At 41.6% G+C, this 20,528-nt stretch overlaps 1 protein-coding gene across 2 annotated transcripts in view; it reads left to right on the top strand.

Moving 5' to 3' along the window:
• The window catches only part of EPG5 (ectopic P-granules 5 autophagy tethering factor), a 129,507-nt gene that overhangs the window by 1,088 nt on the left and 107,891 nt on the right, over positions 1-20,528 (top strand). For both annotated transcript variants that reach the window (XM_042239531.2, XM_004020656.6), the window contains exons 2-8: positions 9,910-10,854; positions 11,613-11,856; positions 12,709-12,845; positions 13,697-13,804; positions 14,727-14,800; positions 17,227-17,332; positions 20,212-20,326. In XM_042239531.2, the coding sequence (XP_042095465.1) occupies positions 9,910-10,854; positions 11,613-11,856; positions 12,709-12,845; positions 13,697-13,804; positions 14,727-14,800; positions 17,227-17,332; positions 20,212-20,326 (1,729 nt within the window). The remainder of the gene's footprint in view (positions 1-9,909; positions 10,855-11,612; positions 11,857-12,708; positions 12,846-13,696; positions 13,805-14,726; positions 14,801-17,226; positions 17,333-20,211; positions 20,327-20,528) is intronic.

Raw genomic sequence — 20,528 nt, 5'->3', positions numbered from 1 at the left:
GAGGAGTTATTCTTTGGAGAGAAAGCCATTTTGCTACTTAATTCCAGAAAAATTTTTAAGAGAAATAATTTTGCATTGTTTTGAGCTATCTAAATGGACAAGGAAGTAAAAGGCCATTCGTCAGCCATTCAGCATAGTCCCTGAACGCAGAATACAGTTAACATCAATCTACAAGGAGCTGAATCTTAATTCTCAATCTATAGTTTTTTTCAGAATGAATGGTGAAACTAAAGCCTAGATAACTTAAGTGATAAGCCGTAAGTCATACAGTTAGTAAGAGAACTCAAGTTAATTCTTAATTCTCAATCCAGTAGCTTAGTAATTGTTCCACATATCTATATATATCTGTGAAAGTCGCTCAGTTGTGTCTGACTCTTTGCAACCCCATGGACTTGTAGCCTGCCAGGCTCCTCTGTCCACGGAATTCTCCAGGCAGGATACTGGAGTGGGTAGCCATTCCCTTCTGCTGGGGATCTTCCCAACCCAGGGATCGAACCCAGGTCTCCCCACATTGCAGGCGGATTCTTTACCGTCTGAATCATCAGGGAAGCCCATATGTATCTATAGATACGATGTTATAGATACTTAAAAAATAATTATTAAGAGAATTCCCTGTCAAGTTCTTTTATTTAGAACAGGGTTTCTAAAATAGAGATTGAAAACCAAACTTTTAAATCCATTATGAAAAGTCATTTGCTAGTTTTATATTGGCATATTGTGGGCAGCTTCCCTATAGAAGTTGGGCTTCCCTTGTGGCTCAGCTGCTAAAGAATCCGCCTGCAATGTGGGAGACCTGGGTTCGATCCCTGGGTTGGGAAGATCCCCTGGAGAAGGGAAAGGCCACTCACTCCAGTATCCTGGCCTAGAGGATTCCATGGACTGTATAGTCCATGGGGTCTCAAAGAGTAGGACACGACTGAGTGACTTTCATCTTTCCTGCTTTAGGGCCTTTGCTCATACTGTTTCCCGTGCCCAGTCCCTCTTCACCTGCTCATGCATGAGGTCTCTGCTTAAATAGTACTTCCCTCTTTATCCACATAATCCCCCCACCCCAGTAGTGCTTTGCCCCTCTCTTTGTCACTTGTCTCACTTGTTATTTTGTTAACCTCTCTCTTTTTCCTTAGACTGTGAACTCAATGACGGAGGGACCTTTTTCCCAGTACCCTTCACAGCCATTGTAGGCATTTGATAATGGTTGTTGAATGAAGGAAAAAATACCAGTATTGAAGAATATTGTTTCCAAGCTTTGTGGCTCAGAAGAGTTTACTCTGGGAAATTTCCTCTAGGTAGTGTGAGAAAACAAATGGGAAAAAGTCCACCATACCAGCAAGGCCCTCATACTTGTCAGTCTAGAAAATGAATTCTTCTTTTAGAGTAAACAGATTTCTGAGTGCTGGTTATGGTTTGGCTGTGATCCTGAAGCCCAGCATTAATGAAGTCCTTTACCATTGTGGAATACTTTGGTGACTGTTTATGGAACCATATAAAGTAGTTCTAAGAGGGTGGTTCCGGAAGTGAGTAGTGTCGTTTGCTTTTGCCTTTAGATGGTTTGAGTGGCTTCTGACCCAGCAGCTGACCTGTATTTCTTAATGTTAATCATCTGGAAGGTGACCTCACTTTGTTTGTTTGCAGTTATCTGGTGCTTGTTACTTGGTACACAAGAGATGTCCTGACAGGTTTCACCTTGACTTCATTGATCTTGGTAGGTTGAGAACAGTAGATTTCCTTTATTTATTACTTATGGTTGCACTGGGCCTTTGTTTCTGTGCTCGAGCTTTCTCTAGTTGCAGCAAGCGGGGGCTGTTCTTTGTTGACTGCAGTGACTTCTCTTGTGGAGCATGGGCTCTGGGTACATGGGCTTCAGTACTGGTGGTGCTGAGGCTTAGTTGCTCTGCAGCATGTGGGATCTTCCTGGAGAACCAGGCATCCAGCCCGCATCCCCTGCATTGGCAGGTGGTTTCTTAATCCCTGGACCACCAGGGAAGTCGAGAACAATAGATTTTTAGATTGAACTTCCTCTGCAGAAACAGTATATTTTATAGTCATGGAAAGTATTTTTAAAGTTAGTATTAAATTCTGAGTGCTAGCGACTCATTAATAGTAACAGCATATTGTAATTGCTAAGGACCGACTGAGATGTGTCCCAGAAAACTGATACCAGAAACAGAGGCCTTTGCAGTCCCCATCCTCACTTACTCCTTGGCCTAGATGATTTCTCCCTCTTAGTCCCTCCCTCCCGTGAGTGACTGTAGAAGTGAAATTGGGGGGTACTCTATACTGTTGAGCTCCTTTTGTGCCTCCTAAGATCCATATTTTGTTTTTGCTGAATAAACTACTTACTGATCACCCACTATGTCCCAGAAATTCTTCTAAGCACTTGGGGTGTAAGTGAAAGTGGTAAGTCGCTCAGTTGTGTCCAACTCTTGGCGACCCCATGGACTGTAGCCCGCCAGGCGCCTCCTCTTTCCATGGAATTCTCCAGGCAAGAATACTGGAGTGGTTAGCCATTCCCTTCTCCAGGGGATCTGCCTGACCCATGGATTGAACCTGGGTCTCCTGCACTGCAGACAGATTCTTAACCATGTGAGCCAACAGATGTAAACAGGGGGGAAAAAAGAAGAACCTGGCCTTAACATAGCTTGTGTTCTAGAAGCAGAAGACAAAACAGAAAACTCTGTAAATAAATAAGTAAATCATATATTAGAAGATAACAAGGGCTACAGAAAAAGATAAATGAACTGGGTAAGGAGTTGAGTACTGATGAGAGATTAGGATGGGTTGTGATTTTTAATAGTCTGTCAAGGTAGTCCTTGTTGGAGATGAAATTTAAGTAAGGACAGGAAAGAGATGAAGTTAGCCATGTGGATCTTGGGAACAGTTGGGGCAAATGCCTTAAGGCAGTGGCATGTCTGTGCTGACTTGGGGACTGCAAGGAGGCAGTGTGGTTAGGGTAAATGAGAGGCAGAGTGAGTGAGGGGAGAGTAGCTGAGATGAAGTCAGAAAGGTGACATAGAGCTAGGTCAAGTAGGGGCTTGTAGGCCATTGTAAAAATGGCCTACACGTGTATGGCCTTTCACTTGTGCTTTGAATGAAATATGCAGTCACCCCAGGGTTTCAGGGAATGGCAAGCCACTCCAGTGTTCTTGCCTGGAGAATCCCACAGACAGAGAAGCCCGGTGGGCTGCAGTTGGTGGGGTCGCAAAGAGTCAGACACGACTGAGTGACTAACACCCCACCCCCACCCCGCCACACACAGGATTTCAAGTGGAGGAGTGATATAACTAAAGTTATTTTAAAGGGTCACTGTGCTTGCTTCAGTGAGAACAGTCTGTAAGGGAGCAAGAGGAGGAGTAGAGAGACCATCTAAGAGATTTTTGCTGTGATCAAGGCAGGAGGTGATGGTGTCTTGGTCCGGAGTTTTAAAGTGTTAAGTGATGAGAAAGGTTTGAAATCTGGGGGTTTCTGAATATCTAGCTAAGAAGATCTGTTGGTGTTGTGGATGTGGAATGTGAAAACAGTCAAGGATGACTCTGAGATGGAGGAGGCAGTGAGTAGAACAGCTGTTGGGGGCAGATGAGGAATTCAGTTTTGGACATGCTAATTTTGAAGTAAGTGTCTATTAGACCTCCGGTTGGGTTGGATATGTGAATCTAGAGTATGGGAGAGCGCTCCAGGCTGGAGCTCTCTTTTATGAGCCATTGAAAACTAGAGTCCGAGTTAAGTTACCTTAGGAGTGAGTGTAGTGTAAAAAGATGACAAGAAGAGACTCAAGGGCACTCCAATTTTAAGAGCTTGGGGAGAGGTGGAGAAACCAACAAAGGAGTGTGGTGGGAGGTAGTGTGTGTCCCCAGGGCCCTTACCTGAGTGTGGGATTCTAGAAGCTGAGAGAATCCTGTGTATGAGAGGAGGAGGAAGAGATCAAGCATGGAAAGTGCTGTGGATACATGAAGTAAGATTGCTAAGAGCAACATGAAAGAAACGGCAGCTGAGAGATGTATTCATAGCAAAATGTGTAACCCCCATCTTTCTCCTTTTTATTTGTAAAGCATTCTTGTACATCCCAAGGAGAGCGGGTAAAATTGCCCTGAGGGCTCTTGATCTTATAGTTGGACCCTTGTGTCCAAGCCGTTTTATCTCTTCTGTGCCAGGCATTGTGCTAAGTGCTGTGAATATAGACATTCATGATAAACTGTGCCTGCATTTAGAGTGATCCCACGGAAGTTTTCTGTGTAATGTATACAATTGAACCTTTATCATTTATGAAGTAGCTCATCAATAGTTTGAAGGATAGAAAGAGGTTGTATTTTTTTTTTTAACTTAGTACAGTTTAAAGCAGAAGAACTGCAAGTGATATATGGAAATTTCCCATTTATTTTCCAGAACTTAAAAATAACTTTTTTTCCTGATTATAGAAGTGCTCATTGCTTAAAAAAAGTATGTATCTGTGAGTGTATACACAGAGAGAGAGAAATGTACAACACAGAAATGAAATGCCCCAAATTCTGTCTCTTGAGATAACTGTTTGTAGCAGTTTGTTAATGTTCTTTAGGATTTTCCCCCTACACATATGCCAGAACTCCAAGACATATTTACTAAAATGTATGGTTAACTATTAGAGTAGGAGATGGCACCCCACTCCAGTATTCTTGCCTGGAAAATTCTGTGGACAGAGGAGCCTGGTGGGCTGCAGTACATGGTATCACAAAGAGTTGGACATAACTATGCATGCACCCATCCACATACATGGTTAAGTATATATATTTTTTCTATGTTTATTAACAGCTCTTCCATTTCTACATAACTTCTTGATTTCTCCTATGTTATTTTAAAATTGATTCTCTACCTGTATCTAACTTAGAGATCAAAATAAAGAAATATAGATTCTTTCTAATCTCTAGGCCATTTTCACTTGTAAGAAACATGTCTTTTGGTTAAAATAAAATTAAGCTCGAATTTTTTACGGATAACTTGATAACATGTGGAGTTCTGTTTGAATTTTATTTTATGATCTGTATGATTGTTATATATGCAACATGTTCTGGTAACCTCAAGTAGGCAAAGTAATTGTTGGCTTTCTTTTTTATTTTTAAATGAAATGTTGTGTTTTAAGTGTAAGAATATGTTCAGGTTTTGGCATAAAAGTTCAGTTTCCTCTGGATTCATTGGCTAATTCCTTTGCTTTCTGAGAGGCATATAAAAATAAACTTCTGAATGTGCTAGAGCACATGGTAACTGTAAATATTTGTTGGATAATTTTTTCATTTTAGGATTCTAGTACTTAGGAGCTCAGCATGTGGTTGGTACTCAATAAATTCTTGTGAATTATGAGTTATCATTTTTGTTTCAATAAATATGTATTGAACAAAGTGTCAAAAATCAGAGGCAGATCACATCCAAAAAGGTTAAGATATAGTCCCTGGTCTGAAGATACTTGTGGTCTGTTTGGGGTACACACTGTAAAGATAAATAACCATATGTGGTGGCTTGTGACCAGGACTGGATGGTAGGTACATGCTGCCGAGTTCAGAGTAAACCGTGTGGCGGAAGTCTTGATGTGGTCATTGACAGTTTTGTCTTGAGAAAGGATCATCAAAGGCCCTGAGCGCCAGAGTTAAGAGGCAGTCTTTAATTAAGTGGAGAGCCATGATTGTTTTGTGGTGTTTGGGGTTGGTTGTTTTAAGGAGACCAATCTTATAATGGTGTTTGGGTGAATTGATGGTGGGCCAGAGGCTGAAGGCTTGGGACCTTTCAGTGAACTGAGCCATCGGGAGCTCACCACTGCTTAGAGCCCTGGCGTTGGTGATGATCACAGTGTACGCACCCAGAGGTCCTGTCCTATCCAGGGGTCTGTGAGGGACAGGGGCAGACCTTTGCCACCCTCTCAAACAGTTGTACCTCTCACAGTTGTTCATCCTTCCCTCCCTACTGCCTTCTCTGATATGTCCAATCCGTCCTTTGAATCAAATGACCTGCTTCTTCTCTCTCCTTTCCCCTACCTCCTTCCCTGGAGCAGCTCCAGGGTAATTCCTTCTTGGACCTAACTTCTGTAAGAACACAGGTGCAGAATTAAACAGAGAAGCACCGAGTTATCCTCCCAAGAGAAATAAAACCCAAAGGCATGTGTTCCTCCCTGGGAGGGTTCAGAGGTTTTTAAAAAAATTCTTTGATGATCTAACCACAGTATCTGTTGTTCTTCTGGTTTTGATTATTCCTGTGAAGGTACATCTGGTGGAAATGAACTTTCAGGTTTGTTAGTAGCGACTGGAGACTTCATTTTGTTTAGCTGAGGGGAAGAATTTGAAATTGCAAGGGCAGTGGTAGAATAGAAAAAGAGGAAGTGGTTTGGTGGGGTCTGAAGTGGGCAGCAAGGGACAAAGGGAAGTTAAAAACTACCTGAAGGACAGGCTGGAGAGGAAGCCTGAGGTGGCCCGTGGGTTGAGGGAAGTGTGTTTTTGCTGTGCCCCTGACCACATGGCCTATCTGGGCCTACTTCCAGCTTCCTATTCTCTTTCCAGTTAGCGTGTAACACCCACAAAGGTCTCTAACAGTTTAAGCAAAGAGAACTAAAATTTTCTCCCTCTATTCCACATTCAGCCTCTAATTCCTTACTTTTCACTTACTTCTCAACTCTTTTAAGTTTTCAAAATCTTTCATCTTTTCATCTGGCAGCTTGGTTGAGATATAATTCACACACTGTACTTACTTAAAGTGTATAATTCAATGGTTTGGGGGATAATCACAGGGGCTGGGTCACCATCACCACAGTCAGGAATGCCACTCTCTTTTCTGTAGAGGAAGCATTGTGTACCATCCCACTAGCAGTATGTGAGGGCACTAATTTTTCTACATCCTTCTCAACATGTATTATTATCTGACTTTAGTCATCTTAGTGGGTGTGATGTATTACCTCATTGTGACTTTGATTGCATTTCTCTAATGCAGTCTAATAGTGTTGTGCATGTTCTTATGTGCTATTTGTATTATCTTTGGAGAAATGTCTGTTTAGCTCCTTTGCTTCTTTTTAAATTGGGTTGTTCTTTTTAAAAATTCTGGATATAAGCCCCTGATAAGATAATGGATTTGAAGACATTTTCTTACATTCTGTGGAGTTGTCTTTTCATTGTCTTCATATTTTCAAACTTAAAAAATTTTTCTGATGTCCAATTTATCTGCTTTTTTCTTTTGTTGTGTGCTTTTGGTGTCGTGTCTAACAAGGCTTTGCATAATCCAGGGTCATTAAGGTTTATTCCTATTTTTTTTTGAAAAGTTTAAAAATTTTAGCTCTTATATTAGGTCTGTGATCCTTGTTGACAATTTTTGTATATGATATAAGGTAAGGGTCTAATTTTATTCTTTGGATATCTGGTTGTTAGCACCATTTGTTGAAGGCTGTCTTTTCTTGGCATCCTCGTTGAAAATCAGTTGCCTTTAAATGTATCAATAAGAGTTTATTTTTGGATTTTCAGTTCTAATTCATTGATCTATTTGTCTATCCATGTATTAGAACCACACTGTTTTTGTTACTGTAGTTTTATAGTAGACTTCGAAATTGCAAAGTATGAGATTTCCAACTTCATTCTTTTTTAAGATTGTTTTATCCATTCTGGGTTCTTTGTATTTCCTTAAAGGGTTAAGGATCATCTTGTCATTCTCTGCAAAAATGGCAGCTGGGATTTTGATAAAGGTTGTGTTGAATTTGTATATAAATTTTAGGAGTATTGCCATATTAACAGTATTGTGATCTGATCCATGAATATGGAATGTTTTCCCTTATTAAGTCTTTAATTCCTTTCAAATTTCTGTAATTTTCAGAAGATAAATTTTACACTTCTTTTGTTAAACTTATCTCTAAGTATTTTGTTCTTTGTTATAAATTAAATTGTTTTCTTAATTTCATTTCATTATTGCTCAACTCACTAAAGTGTGGCCTCTACCCTGATGAGTACACAGTATTTCTCTACTGTGGGAACCATTGGCCTCCTCTCCTAGTCTTCTCTTTCTGCCTTCTCAATCTGACAGACCTATTTTTTATGGCTAGTATGCTAAACATCACTGCAGTGTAATTGGATCCACTTTTTCACTTTCTTATAAAAACTCGCATGATGCTTTCCTGCTATTCATGATTTTAGGCGTTTTGACAAAGTGCTTTGATTGCATTGTGTGGCTGTTTTCTGAATCTGATATCTGTGGTTCACAGTGTGGATTAGAGCCACTGTGGAGGGACACATTGCTTCTTGGATCACTACTATTTGTAAATGTTTAGTAGTTCATTACCAGCAAGCTGGGCTCAAATTGCATTTCACAAACATTCGTCTTTTCTTGTTAATATTAGGTGCATGTGACTGTTTTACTTTTTTGGTTATTGTCAACTTTTATTTATTTATTTTTTTGCTGGACATTTGCAGGATAGCATAATCCATAATGAGTTACTACTGTGTAACTATCATTTTGCCTTTCTTAAAATTTCATAGTGAAAGGGAAGTATTTGAGTAATTCAGTCCTTTTTTAGTTTCTTTGAATGTAACAGTTTTATTTAAATAGATAATAGATTTCTCCATATTTCTTCTTTTTTTATCCAGCCTTTTTTCCTGTGTATCTAGTTTGTGTGTTAATACCAGAGATACTTCAGTTTGAGAAAAACCAAAATATATTTTATCTTATTTTTTAAATGGTTAAGATTTTTTGATTTGGGTTTTTTTAAACTTAATTTTGGATTTAATGAAAAGTTACAAATATAATACAGAGAGTTCCATACTGAACTTTCATCTAGAATCTTCTTTTATCTTATGTAACTGTAAATTCTATGCTCCAGGACATTTATTACCACAAGAAATTAACGCTGGTGCAATGCTGTTAACTAAAATATAGAGCTTTTTTGGATTTCAATGGTTTTCTTGCTAACGCCCTTTTTCTGTTCCAGAATCCAGTCCAGGATCCTCCATTGCATTCAGTTACTATCTCTCCATAGTTTTCTCCAGTCTTTTGATGTTCCTTAGTCTTATCTTTGATGATCATAACAGTTAAGTTATTTTGTAGACATTCCCTTAATTGGGGTTTTTGTCTGACGTTTTCTCATGCTTAGATTGAGGTTATATGTTATTAGAAAGGGTACAGAAGAGGCGGTCAGCCTTCTCAGACCATAATATGGGAAGGTATTACTCATTATAATAACCCTGATCACTTGGTTAAAGTGTGGCCTGCCAGGATTCTCCACTGAAACTTACTGTTTTTCCCTCTGTGGTGACTAAATATTTAGGGGATACTTTGAGACTGTATTCTGTTTCTGCTTCAATGTTTACTCTCATTCATTAGCAGATCTTGCCTCTTGCCTGTGGGAGTTGTTATCATGGTGTTTTAATTGTGATTTTCTGTTTTCCTCATTCTGTTCTACATTTATTAATTGGAATTCTTCTGTGAGGAAGAATGCTACCACTTTTCCATTAAGAAAAAAATACATAATATAAGTATGTATAAGCTCATGAATATATGTTTTATTCTGAGGGTTATAATCCAGTATTATAGCTATTTATTTTATTGCTCAAGTTGCCCTGACATTTTGTGCCTAAATTTTGAATAAATATGTTTGTTAAGATGACAACCTACTGAAACCTAAGATACTTGGAGACGGTTGTCTTTTATTTAACCACTAGCAGAATGGAGAACAGCCTAATTAAGACTTTCCTCCAATCTTAAGTCATAATTTGTTGCTTATTTCATGTCTTCCCTCTGTTGGGATGAGATTAGTGAATCTCCCAAATCTAACATTCTCAGAATTGAATAAAACAGCATATGAAGCACATTGCTTAGGAAGTGAGTTTAGATTTTTTAATACAATTTAAAAATCCCTCATGTTGAAAGCATGTTATTGCTGTATTACAAATTATTTCACGTTGTTCATATTATTTTTAGGAAAAGAAGAAATATGAAACCCTTCAGAGGGAAGAGTCTGATGAAGTCTCCCTTCCACAAACCTCCAGAGAACTGGAAATCCCTACTCCAGCTTGTGAATTCAAAGGAGATGCTCTGAAGGAGTTAACTGATTCCCAGCTCCAGAATGAAGCTAGTGGAGAAAATGAGAGTGAAATGTTTGATGTACCACTCACCTCCTTAACTGTAAGCAATGAAGAGTCTCTGACATGTAATACAGAGAGCCTAAAGGAGGGACAGGAGATCAGAGCCTGTGTTGGGGACAATGCAGTCGAGCTGAAGGTGGATCCTGAAGGCAGTGTTCGAACCACAGTAGAAACCCCCGAGAACTTTACTGAAATGGAGAAAGATACATTGGTACAGTGTAGAACTTCAGAAAGCATACAGCAATCTAATGTTTCTTATATTCAGCAGGAAGTGGAAAACTTGCAGGTCAGAGAAACTCAGAATAGGAAAGAACACAAAGAAGCCTTGGGTCTTTCTTCAGAGGTGCTACAGAATGTTGGCTTGCAGAGTTCTTGTGAAGCCAAAGACATTTTTCAGCCACCTAGAGTGAAAAAACTGTATCCCCAGTTGCCAACTGAAATTGCTGCGGATGTACCAGCTTTGGTGGCAGTGAAATCCTTGCTTCGTAATGAGCGGCTCTACCCGGAGCTCCCATCTCAACCAGAAGTAGTGCCATTTACTAAAGAACAGCTAAAGATCTTTGAGCCTGGTTCATGGCTGGAAAATGTCGAGTCATATTTAGAAGAATTTGACAGCATGGCTCATCAGGACAGGCATGAATTTTATGAGTTACTTTTGAACTACTCACGCTGTAGGAAACAGCTGCTGCTGGCTGAAGCTGAGCTCCTTGCTCTGACGTCTGATTGCCAAAATGCTAAAAGTCGACTGTGGCACTTCAAGGAGGAGCAGTTGTCTGTCCAGGTGTGTTGACTGGTGTTCTGTAAAGTTGGCAGGAACCCGGGGTATTTGCAGCGGCACTCCTTTTCCTGTGATGTGATCAAGGTCTGGAATCTGCTCCTTGTACTCACACTGACCTTGTACTCACTCTTGACAAATTTGGTGGTGAAGGGAAGCTGGAGGAGATAACAGGGAGAAACGTGTGATTTCCCCCATCCCTAATCTTCATTCCTTAGGAGACCTGTGTGTCTCTTTGTAGATTGGAAGGAGCCCGTAGAGAGGGAGACTTGAAAATACTTGAGAAAGGGGTTTAAAACAAAGAACACAGCTGTAGGGTTAACATTGGAAAGGAGAGAGGTTTCTTTCTTTTGAACAGAATCACAAAGAATGATGAGGGAACGTTCAGAGATGTTTTGAAGTCTCTTGAAGTTGAGGGGATATGACCTTGACCTCACTTTATAAAGTAGAAGGTAAGATTGTCGATTATGAAGGTCTTAGAGACAAGCCCTTCTGTTTTCTTGCATCTTTCCCCTACCTACTTCCATCTTAGCGTTTCTCTTCTCTGAACTTGTGATGCCTTTATGATTGGCATCATACTCCTTGGCACCTGGTTATGTATTAGTTTTATAGTTTTCTATGTGGTAGTATTGTTCCCTCACTGTGATTTTTAAGCTCTTTGAAGATGTACTGAAGCCTGTGTATCATATACCAATTGCCTGGTTACATCAAGACGAAGGTAACTGGCTTCATATCTTACATCTTACCCTTTTGTCCACTGCTAGGGTATCTGTGCAGATCAAGTGAAAGTTTCAGGCCATCATCGCTACCAGAGAGTGGAGATGAATGAAAATGCACTGGCTGAGCTGAAAAAACTGTTTGATGCCAAATCCGAGCACCTCCACCAGACCCTGGCTCTGCATTCTTACACTTCTGTGCTCTCACGGTTACAAGTGGAGTCTTATATCTACTCATTACTCAATAGTTCGGCTGTTCTGAGATCTTTAGCAATTCATCAGGAAGGCCAAGGTGTGTAAGTAATGAAAGCCTCACTCTTTCTTGTGGTCTAAAATGAAAAATTGAGGGATACAGTCTGGTCGAATTGAGTGTGTGCTGATTGATGTTTATAAGGGACCACCATTTGTGCTTGTGTCTTACTTGGCGTCTCCCAGCACAAGTTAGGACACCTACCTTAATCCCATTTCTTGAAAGCAGTGCCAGGTCTCCCTTCACTGGGGACTGTCTCTCTCCGCTTCTGTAGGAAGCCATAAGTTTGCTTTTTATCATTAATGTCTCTTACTGTCCTAATGTATGTGCTTTTTACCAATTCAAGTCCAAATACAGTTTCTGATTCTAAAACCTAGAACCCTTTTTCATTCCCTGTCTGTTGCACTTTAGTTTTGCTTGTCCATTTTGTTGGATTGTTTAATTTTCATCAGAAGGTTTATGTTTTGTATTTTTAATCTTATTTTGGATTTTAAGAGATTAGCCTTTACTATGTAATGTGTAAAGTGTTGATTATGCAATTTTTATTTCTTGGAGAGATATTTGACTCATTTAGATAAGAAATCCTTCCCTTTGTGGTTTTCATAACTAATCAAAGAGCTGGGGATGGCAGAGATCTGCTGATGTTTAAATAAAAAATAAATTTTGATGAAGTTAATTTTTTCTTGCTCTGAACTATTTCACAAAGTTAAATACTTTTTTTTCTGTTTCTATAGTGGAAATTCATATTTTGATGTAGCTTTCCTCCTTGGATGTTCATGTGAATTAAATATTTTGAATAGTTTATTCTCGTTGTTGTTTTTTAAGAAGAGGCACTAAAAGTTCTCCCCGATACCATTTATAAGGGACTCATTTAATCCTCTTTTTAACTCACAGCTTCTAAACAGTTGGAGAGCGTCCCCTCTGACCTGTGTCAGCTGAAGGAGTGCATTAGTGTCTTGTTCACGTTTATGAGGAGAGTTAATGAAGATACTCAGTTCCATGACGATGTCCTTCTCTGGCTGCAGAAATTGGTGAGGAAATAGGCATGCTAGTCTTTCTATTATTTCCCTGATAATTTAGGAATTATCTCTTATATCCTCATAGTTTTTTCTTCAACAGCTTATTCAGCTAATTCGTTTAATGTGTTAGTGACATTTTTTTTCTCAAGACTCACAGAAATAAATTATCCTTGCCTAGTGCCTTATTAAGCACATAGTGCTTTTCTCTCTGATAAACTTGATGTTCAGTGATCTCTGGTCTTCAGTTTCAGAGGAAATGGAAGTGTGGGAAGTATGCTGAATTTTAAGTGTATTCAGAATATAGGTTTGTTGTTCATAACACTTTTGTTTAATCATATGTTAATGCTATACTTAACATTTTTTTTTTTTAAGGGAAAAGAATCAGGTTTTGGGAAATTTAGGAAAGATACTAGGTGCCTTATGGGATGAGGGATTGTTTCTTGATTATGTTTCTCAATGGGGCTCCCTTGGGTGTTTCTTTTAGGTTCATGCTAGAGTTCTTACATGTGGACTCAGGTTCTAAGCATACTTGGATTTGAGAAACTTGCAGACTGGAACTAGATTAAACTACTTGACTTACATCTATTCATATATGGCCAGGAACATTAGTGTTTTGTAATTTGCCAGATACTAAAAATTGGGTTTGCAGAGAAACTGCTTATGATATTTTTATCATAGTGCTCATAGATTCTTAATCCTTTGTGTACCTCTGTGTAGAAACTCAACCAGTCAATGGTATATCTTATGTCTGGTTATTCTTTTGAAAGATCACATGTATTTAAATACCAGATAAATGATTGCACTAGGCCCCTAGAAATAGTTGTCTTAATAAACAGTAAAACTGTACGTCCTTTGTTGTTCAGGTATCAGTGTTACAAAGAGTGGGCTGTCCTGGAGATCACCTCTTCCTTCTAAACCATATTCTTCGATGCCCAGCTGGTGTTAGTAAATGGGCTGTTCCTTTCATCCAGGTATGATGAATGACTTTCTAATTTTGAGGAGAATGGGGGAGATTTTGTTAAACATTGTTCCTGAGCAAGTTGCTTTCAGAAATAAGCCTACTTAAAATATATTGATATTTAAAGTAAAATTATTAGGATATATCCAGTCTGTATAGGAGTTACTATGCTGCAACTTCTTGGGCCACTGAAAATTGCTGAAGTTAAGGTAAAGATGCGGAAGTTTAGTTGTAGTGTGGCATGGTAGTTTCAGTAGTGTTTCATCCTGTGAAATTTCTGTGCAGGAAAGCTTGCTAGGACTTTTTTCTGTAATAGTCAACATTGAATATTCAATAAATTCAACATTCCTAAATTGATCCATCCTACACTGTAGTTGGTGCAGATAAAATGCAGATAAAAAAGAAACCACCAGCATCTCAGAGTTCTTTAATACTAGCAGAGATCTCACGTCTGCAGGATCACTTTAGGCATCGATTGCATGGTTTATGGTTTCGCCTCTCTGCTGCTTGCCTTAGGGTTGTGTTGTTACTCATCATAGCCCCTTCTGATGGGTGGGTAGGAGCCAAACGTGTGCCAGGTTCCTTCTCCATTTTATCTTTTCTCTAGTATTTCTGGTGGCAAGAAATTTGAATTGTTTTAGGTAGAAGGAAGTTTTTAAAAATCTCGTCTTTGGATTAAAATAGCAGTATAATCCTCCATCTCATATTATTTCAGGTAATTGATGTAAATGACTGAGCTGCCTCTGTTCTCTGAGTGCATAGAGCCCAGTCAGTATTGCCAGGTAACCTCTGAGGTGTTCTCATTCTTGTGGATGAGGAGCCAGTTTCACCTCTGTTTTCTTAACAGCTCCCTTGTCAGAATGCTGGTGAATTAAGACTATGGCTACTTGGGTTGTTGGTTTTCTGCAGTATGCCTTTTTCTTTTCTGATTTCAGATCAAAGTGTTGAATAACCCATCAGGAATCTTTCATTTTATGCAGTCCCTTGCCCTGCTGATGTCTCCTGTCAAGTAAGTGTGGAAGAGCTTTATAAAGTAGAAATTAAAATGTTCTGTCAAACAATTGGCTTCCTAAACTGCCCAGATCCACGCAATTGCTAAGGAAAGAGTCAGCATTCCAGAATTTAACAGTTCAGCTTTTCTTAGGGTTTAATACCCTTTGTCCCAAAGTGACCCTCTTAACTGCTTTTTTTTTTTTTTAAATTGATTAACTTTTTTGGGTGCCTCCTTTTAATGGATCTGCCATTCCGGCCATATATGTCATTGTGGTGCTGTGGGGAGAAAAAGTTTCTTTCCTTCGAAGGAGAGATTTAGTGGCAGAGGTAAAAAGGCACAGTCAAAGAGATTCAAGTGCCAAATTGTGTGGTGTTGGAGAAGACTCTTGAGGGTCCCTTGGACTGCAAGGAGCTCCAACCAATCCATTCTGAAGGAGATCAACCCTGGGATTTCTTTGGAAGGAATGATGCTGAAGCTGAAACTCCAGTACTTTGGCCACCTCATGCAAGGAGTTGACTCATTGGAAAAGACTCTGATGCTGGGAGGGATTGGGGTCAGTAGGAGAAAGGGACGACCGAGGATGAGATGGCTGGATGGCATCACGGACTCGATGGACGTGAGTCTGAGTGAACTCCGGGAGCTGGTGATGTACAGGGAGGCCTGGCGTGCTGTGATTCATGGGGTCGCAAAGAGTTGGACACGACTGAGTGACTGAACTGAACCGAACTGAATGATCGATGCTTCCCAGGTGGCGACAGTGGTAAAGAACTCACCTGCCGATGCAGGAGATGCAAGAGACACAGGTTTGATCCTTGGCTTGGGAAGATCCCCTGGAGAAGGAGATGACAACCCACTCCGGTATTCTTGCCTGGAGGATCCTATAGATAGAGGAGCCTGGTGGGCTACAGTCCATGGGGTCACAAAGAGTTGGACGCGACTCAACTGCACACACACACAATTGATGCAGTAGAAATGAGTAGAGTAGAGTGGGGTAGTCAGAGGGTTCCAGGTGAATGATCTGGATTTGAAGACGAACTGATTTCAGCGGGAAGAGGAGTCGGGAGGGCACTCACTGCAGGGGGAGAAGGGAGCGGTGGCCCAGTGTGCAGGGAACGTAGCTGTGCAGGGGGCACGTCGGAGGCCAGCTGGACTGCAGTGAAGGGGTGCGTGGGAGATGATAATAAAGATGAACAGCTAGGGGGGAGTTGGATTATAGAAGACCTAGAAATTAAGAGAGTTTTGAGATGGTCTGGCTTTTGTAGCAATTGAGGGTTTTTGTATATGGGTAAAAGTTGTGTTTAAGGAAATTAGGGTGGACTGGAGGTAGAAGATGCACTTCTGCTTCACTGAGTCATGGTTGCAGAGGTCTGGCGCTCCTGGCTCTGGAGCCCAGTCCAGCATCTAGAGGGCACATCCTTACGTGGGGATGAAGGCAGGCTATGTCCTGGTGACCTGGAACTGTGTTACTACCACGGGCTCTTGATCCAGGAAAGCCTATCTTCCCCGAACCTGAATTGAGGTGATAGCAATGGGAAGGAGAAGGTGGGAAACTGGAAGGTCATCTTCCCAGGTAAGAATTAAGAAGCTGATTAAATAAGGAGAATGTGGGGAAGGGGTGGCTCAGACCTGCCTCTGTAGACTGATTCTGACTGACTGAGAGGCTGTTGGCAGCTCTCAGAGACTGAGAAGAAAAGGCGGAGCTGCCAGGGAAGGAGGAAGATCTGAGGTCATCGGGGTTTACGGGAGGACACATCTGAGTGACAGGTACCAGTGGACGCGTGGAGCTCTATGGCTGGAGCCCTTCAGGTTGCAAGCTGGAAGTCACGGAGGAGAGCTCCTGGTGGAAGCACGGAATGGATGAATTTTTCAGGGTCAGGCCAGAGAGGAGGGAACAAGAGAGCTGAGAACCGCATGGTGGTTTCAGAGAAGGAACTTGTGTGGTTACACCGACTTGTTAGGTCCAGCCAGCACCATGTGAAAGCCTGGCCAGCAGGAATTCCCCTAGATGCCTCTCTCTCACCGCCTGGATGCAGGGACTGTTCCTACACGTGTGTTTAGATGTGGTTTCCCCCAGCCGGCTTCTGCATTACCTGCAGATTATCCTTTGCTCAGTTAAGCATGTTTCCTGAACACTTTGTGGGCCAGTTAGAACTCAGGTACCACGCAGTCCTGGGTGTGCAGAGGCCCCACCAGAGGCGGGCGCTGTGCTGGCATAGCCGCTTCTCTTCACTGACGCAGGAGGGCCATAGTCTCTACATCACCGATAGTGAAGCTTTGGTCTCCTTGAGTTTTAGCCAGTTATTGTTTCTTGCTTTCTGATTCAAACCACTTGGAGATTGTGTTGATGTCCACTCTTCTTCAAGGTGAGTAGGCAATCCAGAATGCACGCGGTGGGCTGTGTTTATGTTTATGTGATTGGAGCGGTTTCCTTTGTCCTTTAGAAACCGAGCTGAGTTCCTGTGCCACATGAAGCCCAGTGAATGGAATCCATCCTCCTCGGGGCCTGCGTCCGGGACGTGGACTCTAGTAGACGAGGGGGGAGAAGAGGTAACTCGTCATATCTGCAGCGTTTTGATGAATCATTTCTGAGCTCTCTCATGTGCCAAGTATCATTTTAAGCACCTCTCTTGTATTAGCCCAATTTAATTCCCCCAACAGCCCCACGAGGCAAGTACTGTTTTCATCCCATATTAGAGATGAGGAAACAGGTGCAGGATGGGGGTGAGGGAATTTGTCCCAAATCACAGGTCTCGAGCCTTTGTGCTGAGGCGGTGTCTGCTGCCTCCCTTCTCCAGACCATTGCTGCATAGCTGGGAGAGTTTGGACCTGGAAGTGTTCACATACTACATACACTTTCTATTAGGCTTTTCTTTTATGTAGCATCCATTTTCTGGGCTTGAGATCTCACCTACAGATACTCTGAGCCTTTCTAATAAAGAGCTGGATCTTACCAAAGTGGGCTTCCCTTATGGCTCAGCTGGTAAAGAATGTGCCTGCAATGCGGGAGACCTGGGCTCACTCCCTGGGTTGGGAAGATCCCCTGGAGAAGGGAAAGGCTACCCACTCCAGTATTCTGGCCTGGAGAATTCCATGGACTGTGTAGTCATGGGGTCCCAAAGAGTCGGACACGACTGAGCGACTTTCACTTCTTACCAAGGTTCTGCCTTAACACTTAATAAACTTTCTTACCTAGATCTTCTCATTTGAAAGAAGATAATTTCTTATTTTTAGTGAGAATTTAATGATCAAAATCCAGTTTCTCAGGTAATACTTAGTGAGTTTTCTTTCTGGTATTATACATGGCTAGTGTATTGGTAAACATTTTTTTTTTTTCCCCCCTTCCAGCTAGTTATCTGCCTGCCTTAGTATGTCTTTATGGTCCAAATCCAGATTTGACGTGCTTGTCCAGGATTGGCCAGGAACTAAATTTACTAAAACACCTTCTCTTTAAAAGGAGTTGAGAATTTTCAGTGGACACTCCTTTGAATGACACGTGGCAGCTGTGGGATCATGTCTGTATATTTACCCAGCTGTTCATTCAGAAGCAGGAGCCCCTTCACACTCAATGGGCTCTTCCTGGGACTTGTGGGAGGTGGGAGATGGTGGTAAATGATGTGGACGTGCAGAGACTGAACAGTCCTTCTGGAAAGAGCTTCTCGGGTGCAAAGTGGTCTTCTGAAGATGGATCAGGGTTCCTTCTCCCTGCCCCAACCCCCGCCTCAACCCCCTGCCGCCGCCCAAGACTGGCCTCTCTTGAGAGAGGAGTTTTTTTTTCTTGTTGGTTTCCTCCATTTAATCCCAAAGATGGATAGTGGTTAAAGACTCTGGAATGGTGTCTTAGCTCTCGCTGGATGTTGAGTGGATTCAGGAACCTAGGGTGGGAACACTGGCAGTACTGGCAGTGCTCAGAAAAGGCCGAGAGTGGAAGGCATCTTGCATCGCCCACATCAGTGATTTCTTAACAATGGCTGTATATCAGGACCATCTGGGCAACCTTGCCCCAGTCTACACCCAGCTATCCAGATGTTTAAAGCCTCCATGGTGATTCCGATGTACAGCCAGAGCAGAGAACTACTGCTCTGGGTGGAATTTCTGAGGCTCTTATTTGCTAACTGTTTAGGATGTGTAAGAGGGTAGAAATGAGTGGCTTCAGGAAATTATGAATAAATTGCATTAGTCCCTTGTTGAAATTGAGATGATAATTCTGCAGGATCTCTGGGTCTTTTTATAGTTTCCTTTTTTTTTAATTAAAAAAAATTAAAAATTATTTACTTATTTTTGGCTGTGCTGGGTCTTTGTTGCTGCACACAGGCTTTCTCAGTTACAGCACATGGGGGCTGCCCTTCATTGCAGCAGCTTCTCTTGTTGCGGAGCACAGGCTCTGGGGCACTCGGGCTTCAGTAGTTGTAGCGCATAGGCTCAGTAGTGGCGGCAAGCAGGCTTTAGAGCTTGGGCTCACTACTGTGGAGCAGAGGCTTAGTCGCCCTGTGGCACATGGAATCCTCCTGGACCAGAGATTGGATCCGTGTCCCCTGCATTGGCAGGCAGATTCTTAACCACTGGACCATCAGGGAAGCTCCAGTATTCCCTTTTGAATGTAGTGTATCTTAGGTCACAAATCAATTTGGTTGCTAAGGAGACTTCAGTGCTGTGTATCAAACAAAAAAGGGCTTCCCTGGTGGCTCAGTATAGAATCCACCTACAATGCAGGAGACATGGGTTCAATCCCTGGGTTGGGAAGATCCCCTGGAAAAGGAAATGGCAACCCACTCCAGTACTCTTGCCTGGGAAATCCCATAGACAGAGGAGACGGGCGGGCTACAGTCCTAGGGGTCTCTAAAAGAGTCATACGTGACTTAGCAGTTAAACAACAACAGTTGAATAAAACCCCCAACTATTTCCTGTATGTGAGCTCTGTGTATGACTGCTTTACTTTTATCCTGTTTTCAGTGGTACTGATTGATGACAGATCTTCAGATATCCATAGCAAATGCTAATTGCTTCTTGATAAGTCAGTTGACTATTGCAGTAAACTTTAATTTTGGGGAAAGAAGAGGCTTATAGGTAAAATAACTTGGACTCGAGTGCATGGCTCTTTAATTGATACTGTCAAAGCACTGAGATTTACAGTAAGATCCCTATTCTAGAGGAATTCATCTTCTTTGGGATAGAAATCTAATGAGAGCAGTGTCAGCCACTGAGGAATGGATATGACTTGGTCCACATAAAACTGTACTTGCAGTGTTAGGGGATTTACAGGTCATTCAGTAGAACTGATAGCGTAAATCTCTGTCCTGGAGAAGTCCGTGAGGACTCATGAGAATGCAGCTGGTGTACCGCTGAGACCTGTGATACTGCAGCTCCTTAACTCTGTGCCGTGGTGTCATCGTGTCAAATCAGCTGATAAGACTGCATCTTTTCCTTAGGATGAAGACCCCGAGACCAGTTGGATTCTCCTTAATGAAGATGACTTGGTTATTCTGCTGTCACAGTTCCCATTTCATGAACTGTTTCAACATCTTCTTGGGTTTAAAGCAAAAGGTAGACTAATTTCTTTTGTCATACAGAAAATGTGGTAGTGGCAAGCTCAAACACAGGAACTTAGCATCAGGTCTTACATCTTGGGTGGGCTCCTGATTTTGGGTTCCCCTATGCCTGGCTGTACTATGCAGAGATGATTGTGTCTCTGTGGTGAGGCTTCTTTCCCCTCTCTTGTGATTGTAGTTTCCTCTGTGGGGCTTAA

The sequence above is a fragment of the Ovis aries genome, chromosome 23 (assembly GCF_016772045.2).
Source record: "Ovis aries strain OAR_USU_Benz2616 breed Rambouillet chromosome 23, ARS-UI_Ramb_v3.0, whole genome shotgun sequence".
NCBI classification, from domain to species: domain Eukaryota; kingdom Metazoa; phylum Chordata; class Mammalia; order Artiodactyla; family Bovidae; genus Ovis; species Ovis aries.
The sequence above is the reverse complement of the archived record's forward strand: the minus strand, read 5'-3'. Positions and strand labels throughout refer to the sequence as shown.